We start from the raw sequence: 9,050 nt of genomic DNA, 5'->3' as shown, positions 1-9,050 counted from the left end.
CGGGGATTTAGTAATTTGGCCAATTTCCCATTTGTCTTAACAACCATGGCATCTAGAAAGGCAAGAGTTTATTTTTGATCAGCTAGAAAGGCAAGACTAGGATATTGATCCCTCAGGAATTAATCGAGTTGCATTGCATGTAAATTCATTGCCCCGGATATCCTAATGGCCTGACTTATTACAAGAAGGGAAAAAAAAAAAAACAATGATATTTATATAATAATTCAAACATAACAATTTACACAATCTCTCATATACATGTGGGCTCCACAAATAATAGTATATGTGGAGCCTACATGTATGTGAGAAGTTGTGTAAATTGTTGTGTGAGTATCATTTGTGAAAAAAAAAAAGGTTAACTAGCTAGCTAACTCAATGATTTCTGGTTCATAATCATACTGTCGGCAGATGAATACTCCCTTTAATAACTTCTTTATATAAGTATGACATGAGAGAGAGAGAGAGAGAGTTCATTGATTGGACCGTGACTCTCCCAAGTCCCACCAATAACGAAGTTGGAGACAGGGAGAGAAATTTTAGATTTGGGGTTGATTGGTTTAGGGATTTAATCATAAGTGGTTGTCCACATCTGACAAATGCACTAATGAAGGAACCCATTGGGCCCCCCAACCAACAGCTAGTAAGACTATTTATTTTGGTTTCATAAAAGTTGGGCTAATACTTCCGAAGTATTACGTGACATTATCGTGTATATTAGTTGGCCAACACATACTATGAGTCGCTTCTTGTCTTCCGGCTGCCCAACTTAACACAAATGACTGATAATGTTCATATTGCTTTATTTGTCGCTACGTAAATGATTGAGAAGTACTACCACGTAAGCACCGTCATGCGTGATACTCCAGAAACGTTGAATAATTATCGGAAAAAGTTGTGGGAATGGGATTAGGTTTTTTTCTCATGTTTGCCTCACCAACCACTCGAGGGTTGCATCTTTAGCTTGTGAACTCATATGTCAAAACATTAATAAAGCTCTATAGGAGAAGATACTTTTTTCCAGTGCACAAGTTTTCAAATCCATGATGATGCTTGCGAACCCCCCTTCTTTTCTTTGTTTTTTCTCCCCCTCTCTGCTGTCTGCATCATTATTCTATAGTCTATATCATCAGAGTTTTCTAAAGATGAGAAAAAGGCATCCAATCCAAACTGAACTCTAGAATTCTCCTCTCTTTCTTTGTTCTTTCTTACTAACCTAAACTCCATCAGTCCATTGGTCCCCACATGGGTGCTTATCACTCATGTCTCTTGACCTAATAGTATTAATACAAAGCCAGATACATATAGGCACCATCCAAAGCAATACGAATATATATATAATTTAAGTCACATAATTATTGGCATGTATAAAGCTTGCGGGCGTGAGAGCGTGAACTAAACACACAAACTACTAAAACGTAGGAGTACGAGAGCGATGTGAAAATTGAGAGCGAGAGCACATGGCATTTTGAAAAATTATACGCCTTAGCTAAGCGAATAAATGTATAAATGGAAGCAGAAGTTTGACTAAGAAATTGTTGGGCATTCCTAAATCTAAGAAGAAAGTGGGAAGAAAGAAGAAAAAATGCGTTGTTTTTAGATTTGTGAATGCTGCTGCGGTTTTATCCGCTTTTTTCGGAGACACTAACAGGTTTCACCTTGATGATGCAAATTAAGGTTGCTCGGTCTATTGAGAAAATCTTGGGCGAAGATTATTTGGGTGTTGATGAGAAAGCTTTAAGTAAAGGGAATGACTTCAGTGTCTCCGGTCATTTTGGGGACACCGTAACTTTTGACATAACAAAATCATTATGAGTATAACCAAAACCCATTACAAGCATAACAGAATCATAGCAAGGCATAACCAAAATCATAGCAAGGCATAACTTATTTGTTATACCTTGGTTGGTTTTTTGGATATTCCTTAGTTATGCCTTGTTTGAATTCTGTTATGCTTGTAATTGATTTTAGTTATGCTCCTAATGGTAAAGCTATGACAAAAATTACGGTGTCCCCAAAATGACCGGGGATACCATAGCATCATCCTTAAGTAAATATATGATTGATCCTAATTAGACATCTTAGGGGCATGTGGTTGGGTAATTGGGTGTGTTTATCTCTTCTTTGGGTTTTTAGGCCTTGGTTGGCAAGAAGTCAACCGAGGGAGGTTATTTTTCCATTCTGGTTCCTAGCGGCATATGATAGTCGGAGTTCCTTTTGCTCTGCTTGATGTCTTGTACTTTGGATCATTTTAATCTCTGTAATCCATTTTCAAAGATTAATAAAAAAAATTTGCTGTTAAAAAAAAATTGAAAGTCTAAAAGTCATGTTTCCTTTTTTTACAATTTTGATAACAGGATGTTCGGATCAGTTTGCGTGCACTTCAATACCGTTCGGGTGAACTTGCGAGTATTGGCCCCACGGTTTAGAATATTTTGGCCTCCGTACAATTCGAACATACGACCTCATGAAGGATAATCACTTTTATTTTACTTCCCGCCATGGCCGAACTCGGCCGGCCATTATAATTTGCAAGTCACGTGTTTCTTGATGGAGATATACTGTAGTATAGTACGTACCCAGTTACGTACCCACAAATCATAAAACATGTGAAGGGCGAAGTGCCCCCACATTTGCCGACCTTTAACATAAATCGAACCCCTTTTATAAGCTGCTTCATGACTTTGCACCGAAAAAATAGCCCACCATTTCGAGGGTTCCATTCCTTCTTTTCCTCTCTTTTTGACCGTTTTGTGGTGTTGTCCTTTTAAAACTGTTGATGATCATATATATATATATATATATTGCTTAGCTTTAAAATGAAGCTTTTGGTGCTAATGGGCATGCATTAATATCTAGTTTTCGTGGTTACACCTAAGCTTTAGTTCATCACACAAGCCATTGGTTGCTGATTTATAAGAGCTAATTAAAACTTTTTGAAGCCACTCTTTTCCCCTTGTTTTCCCAACAAAACCTCTCTCTCTCTCTCTCTCTCTCTCTCTCTCTGTCTCTCTCTCTCTCTCTCTCTCTCATACAACAAGCTAGTTTTAGGTTTGTGCGCATGTCTGCCAAATAAACATATAAGAATTCCATGCTAGCTAATGATATATAGAAGGCTAAGAAGGGAATGAAGGAAGATATTAGTGTTTTAATTTGAGTTAAAATGTTAGAATTATTGTTCATTTAAATATATTATCTGAGCACAGGGATTAGTAAAACACATAAACATGGAACTAAGATGAGCAAAATTGAAGAATGTGAAAATAGTGAAAATAGAAAAGAACTATATACTATAGAAAAGAGTATTCAACTCAAGCTTTCTTCATCCGACGTTCATGACCATTGGGAGGATTTATACGAGTCACGAATTGAGTTGCCCAATATATACTATAGAAAAGAGTATAGAGAAGGGCAGAGGTATGTAGAGACAATTGGAATATATTTATTTATATTTTAACGGTGAGTGATTATACACTCATTTTGTAATGGTAAAGTAATGATAAGGGTAGAGACATGTAGTGACAAATGGGGTCACGTGACCCAACTCCCAAGTCTCATTCATTATTCATTGTTTTCAAAATATGATAAATCTTTGGTACTAATTATAAAGCAAACTTAGATTTATCAGTGTATATCTATTTTATAATTAATCTCTTAGTGTGTGTGTGTGTGTGTGTATATATATATTAGATTTATCTCTATCTTATAATTAACCTCTTAATATCTTAGATTTATCAGTGTATATCTATCTTTGGTGCCACTAACTGTAATTCCTGGCTATGCCCCTAGACTAATGATAGGACAATAATTGTACGATACACATTCTACCTTCTTTTATTAAAATGTTCCAACAATAATGATTTCTGAACTCCAAGCGGTTGGCCTGATGATCAAGATTTGAGATTTACATTAATTTCTTTCTTATTCTCAAATTTAAAATCTCATAGGTTCTATCAATTTTTGTGAAGTCATTATTTAGGAAACTTCATCCCAGCAATACTAATCGGGCCTCTTGCTAGAACCAGAACAACGACATTGGTCCAAAAAAAAAAATTTGAGATGTACATTAGCCAACCTGGACACCCTCTGATATAGTACAACTTTCTAAATTTAATTTACTCCACAGTACAAAGAGCTAGGAGGGACTTGGTGTATGCATGTGATTGGTCCCACAAATTGCATCAATCAGTTTCTACGTACTAAGTTTTATAGTTTACGTTCGGAAGACTTATTAAGAGTACTCCTGATAATGATGTCTTGTTTCTCTTATAACAATGATAATCATAAGTAAAATATACATTTTTTAGCGATAAAATAAGATTGGAGTATGGTTCTCGATCGGGTGTCATTTCGCCAGTGTGCTCGTGATCCGTTAAATCTTTGTAGTCTTTTTCAAAGATTTATAAAAAATAAAGAGAGAGTGGAGTATGCCATAAGGAAGGGAATTCATCATTGTTAGCTGCCACTTTCTTCATCGTTAGCTGGAAGTATTATAGGAATCATAATGCATGGTGGAGTTCACTTTCGAATTTCATAAGTTTGATTATTAATAAGAAAAACCAAGGCCTTTGGATTAAATGGGATTACAAATCTTTCGTGGGGAACGAAAATGATTTTCCTTCATGATCTTTTTCTCTTCTCTCAATTCAAAACCAAGCAAATTAGGGTTTCAACACTTGAAATAATGCAAGTAGACTGACAGCTATAACCTGCAAATAAAATCTTACCAACCGGGAATTACGGAAAGTCTATAAACACGATTTTAAAATACAATTCCAAACAGAAATGTTGTATGGCTAGGACCGTATTATGACGTATTGCTCTTGGAATTATTGGTTGCATTGCTTGCAAAAACGGAAACTTGGAATTATTGGTTGCATCGCTTGCAAAAACGGAAAAACCCTTCTCGCATTAATTACAATTGATTTCAAATTAATGTTCAAACCGAAGAAGAAGAAAAAATTCTAAGGCCTTGTTCGTTTTGGAGGCTCAAAGTTCCTAAACACAGTTACTTTTTTCAAAACCCAAACTGAACATGATCGGACTTCCCTGCCCGGCCTATGGACGGTAATGAGAACCAGTGCTCTGATCCGTACCCATATTAGAGAACTATACAATGCTTTTTCCCTCGGTGTCAAACTCAATGGTCAAAGTGATTTGTACTTTTGGACATTTATTCCTCAAATGTTGCACTTTCGTACCCGACAGCAGTTGCATCTTACTATCTTTCTTGGATCTTGGATTTCTAAAGCTAGCAAAAGGAAATTTAGAACAAGCTTGGAAAAAAATTAAGAGAAACTTTAGTAGTAAAGTTGGGTTGCAAAATTGATGACAATCGTACGTTCCGAAAAACAAGGTTACGAAACCAATGGAAAAATTAGCAACCCAAAACACGGAATGGGGATGCTGCTAAGCACTCCTTGCCAAGCGGGTGTTGAGCAGTCGATTCTGTCGTCCATTTCGACAATATTTTGATTAAAAAGAGAAGAGGAAGTGATGGAAGGCTGTGTAATACTCTTATGAAGGCTTAAATTTGAGTAAAAAACATCATTTGTTACGGAGTACTTTAATAGAAAATACAAATCTCACTATAGATTTGAGTAAAACTATCATTAATGCCAATAAAAAAAATGCATTAATGCCAAAGTTTAATGCTAAAGAGCAAAAAATAGCAATACAATTTTTGACTAAAGTTTAGTCTCTTAATAAAATTGTGGGTTTGGGTAAATAAAAAAAGTAAGGACAAGAGATGCTTTTGAGGAACAACAGAATCCAAAGAGCCTATACCAAACCCATTTGCAAAATCAACAAATATAACCGTATTTTTTTGAACGGCAAAGAGAATTTTATCCATCTTTGAAATAAAGAATTTTAGATATCTTCAAAACAAATATAACCATATTAGAGAAGCAAGAGGCAAGAATTTTAAAATATCTAAACCTGACAAAGCTACAACGAAGTGTAATGAGAATTCTCTAAAATGTTACTTTTGCCGATTAAAAAAAAATGAGAATTCTCTAACCTAACTAAGTTATTTCTCCTTCAAGAGAAAATTATCCTAAGACATACTCATTTTAAGACAAAATTACCCTCATCATCTTCTATACCTCTCTTGTTAGTCCCTCCATGCTGCACAAAGTGATGAACAAGTTAGTATTTTTACAATCCAAATTCCGATCGAAGGGGATTAGAGAACCAGATAGGTAATTCTGTGCATAAATTTTTTTTTTCACGCTTAATTGACCTAGCAAAAATATGGTAAATTGTCATTTACCATATTTTCTGGATATAGTTTTGGCGTCCAGGCAAACGAAAAAACGACATCGTTATATGCTAATCCACGTGGGAGTTAAATTACTTCTCTGAAAAAAATTAAATAAATAAAATCTGGCAAAAAATTTACAAGGTCATCGTTGTCTCACGTCTGACAGCTCGGAACATTAGCCATTCAGCCATATTATAAGCTGGTAGTACCCACCCAGGTCAAGCCAACCCAAAGCCACTTTCTCACCGCGCGGCTGGCGCCAGCGCCAGGCTGAGGTGCAAGTCCAAGCCGAACCCATCAGCCACTTTCTCACGGCCCGGCTGGCGCCAGGCTGAGGTGCAAGTCCAAGCCGAAGCCATCATCGAAACTGGGCCCACCTTCCCCTCCTCTGGAGAACCTACTCAACGAAGGCCCATTAAGCCCATTATCGACTCTCCCGTGGGCCCGGCCCATCTGCTGCTGCTGCTGCTGCTGTAACAACGGCCCAGTACTACTCGTCAGCGTTGACTCCCCTACGGCGCCGGCGTACGGTAACCCCCCTGCACCCCCAGACGAAAAGACGCACCCGTGCGACACGTTGAACGGAGGGGCGGCGCGTGGGACATAAACCCATGACGGGGACTGCGGCGGGAGCATGACGGCGCCTCCTCCGGAGGCGGCGAGGAGGTGCGGCGGCGGGGCGAAGGCGGAGACTATGGGGTTGCGCATGTAGGAAACGGCGGCGTTCCGGCTGGCCTGGAGCTGGGCGCGCTTGAGCTGCTGGCGCTCCTTCTTGTGAGCGTTCTGGTGGCCGCCCAGGGCCTGGGAGTTGGCGAACTCGCGGCAGCAGTACTGGCACTCGTACTTCCGGCCGTCGGAGGGGGGGAAGCCGGCGGAGTCCGGGGAGAGGGACTTGTTGGTGGAGGAGTCGGCCTCGTCTTCGGGCTCGGAGGAGTTGACGTTGAAGCCGAAGAGCTTGAGGCGTGTGTTTGTGGTGGGAGGTGTGTGGTGGTGTGGTTTGGTATGGTACTCGAGTTCGAGTTCTTCCATAGAGAGAGAGAGAGAGAGAGAGAGAGAGAGAGAGAGAGAGAGAGAGAGTGGAGATGGGGGGAGTGAAAGTGAGACAGAAAGAGGGGAGGATGGGGTAATGTTAAGAGGGGAGTTGTTGCATGTGTGGGGTATTTATAGTAGGTTAAGACTTAAGAGAGTTTCTTTTAAAGCTTGTGGACTGCGGTGGAGAGAGAGAGAGAGAGAGAGAGAGAGAGAGAGAGAGAGAGAGATGGTTGCGGACATCCCAAGGAGGAGGGAAAATGAGTGAAATTGGGAACACGAACCAATAAGCAGTTGGGGACCCAATGGATTGCACTTGTCTTCGGGGTATCATCATCCACTATATTTGGTTCACTCAGCTTAATTGTGAGATGACTAATATGCCCTTATTACAATAATCATCGGATGGGTTGTAGTAATTGTTACTAATCAATCCGATTGGTTGGATCGGTCAAGTAGGCATGAAAAAACAATAAGTGTTTGTTATGATGTTTTTCATTAGATCATATGTTTGAATTTTTTAGAAGTCAAATATTCTAAACCTTAAGACTATTGGAGGGTTTATTCAGTTGTTAATTTCAAGATTCCAAAACTAGTCGAGATGCACACAAGTTGACCCAAACATCAGATTATAAAAAAAAATGTTACTGATCAAATAAAATAAGTCTCATGATGGTTGGGTACAAAATGAGTGATCAATTAATGGACTAACCTAATATGAGGAGCCTTAATTATATCAAATATAATAGCTTGGAGTGTTGAAGTTTTACATGAGATAAGGTGAGCCCATGACTCAACATGAAAAAAAACGCAACATGATAGACTTTAAAAAAAAATTACATGTGACAAACCTTAAAATAGCTAGACACGAGAGACGTTAAATAGTACGAGTTCTACATTACTTGGCTATGAAATGAGGGACAACTTAATATAAATAGTGTATTAGAATCTCCCGGCGGCTAGATTATAGCTAGCTCAAGTTTTTTAAGTTAGATAGGGCTTTTCCTAGTGGATAGGAGCTGCTCCATTGGAGATGGGAAATGTCATTTTTTTTTGCTAGTGATTGATTCGTGAATCAAGGAAAGTAAACTTGGTTGGGGTGAAGAATAAAGTGATATATGCATGTGAGTAGTACTAGTGTTGGGTAGAGGGTGTAGATCTAGTGTAGGGTGGTTGAACAATCAAATGATTGAGATCGATTGTGCACAACTTTGAGCAAACACTAGTGTTTGTGTTTTCTTGCCCCTCTTCTTGTTTAGCTCAAATCGAGAAGAAAATGTATGATCAGTCAAGAACAAGATTTTCATGGCTTTCCAAAACCTCTTGATTTTAGTCTTAACAAACCTGGTTAACCAATTTAGTGGTGAAGTACCCAACAATCATCTCATGGTCTCACCCTTAACTTAGCAAGAAAATCCAATAAAATAAAATAAAATAAAATAAAATTAATCACCATTGTATAATCAATCTCATCAACCTCCTATAGTACATATGAATTGATATGTCAACAAATAGTTAGTGCGGGATTTAAGTAATTTTGGCACTCCACAATAGCCATTGCCACTTCATTTTTTTGTCTTTATCTTTTAATAATGGGTAATTTGGTAGTTTCAAATACAAAAAAAGACAAAAAGGTATAGTGCCGATGATTAAAAGTGGAGTGCCAAAATCAATTTTCGGAATGTACTACCATTTGCATAATATTTTGGATTTGTTGTTCAGTCGTACTTTTTTTTCCCTTTCACTTCAGAGAGTGACA

General features: G+C 38.2%; 1 protein-coding gene across 1 annotated transcript; it reads right to left on the bottom strand.

Moving 5' to 3' along the window:
* Nucleotides 1-6,326: 6,326 nt before the first annotated feature.
* Nucleotides 6,327-7,422, bottom strand: LOC131301699 (zinc finger protein GIS3-like). Its single transcript, XM_058328082.1, has one exon. It carries the CDS (start codon nt 7,289-7,291, stop codon nt 6,572-6,574), a length of 720 nt encoding a protein of 239 aa, XP_058184065.1. The 5' UTR covers nt 7,292-7,422; the 3' UTR covers nt 6,327-6,571.
* Nucleotides 7,423-9,050: the final 1,628 nt, after the last annotated feature.

This window comes from Rhododendron vialii, chromosome 9a (genome assembly GCF_030253575.1).
Source record: "Rhododendron vialii isolate Sample 1 chromosome 9a, ASM3025357v1".
Classification (NCBI taxonomy): Eukaryota; Viridiplantae; Streptophyta; class Magnoliopsida; order Ericales; family Ericaceae; genus Rhododendron; species Rhododendron vialii.
The sequence above is the reverse complement of the archived record's forward strand: the minus strand, read 5'-3'. Positions and strand labels throughout refer to the sequence as shown.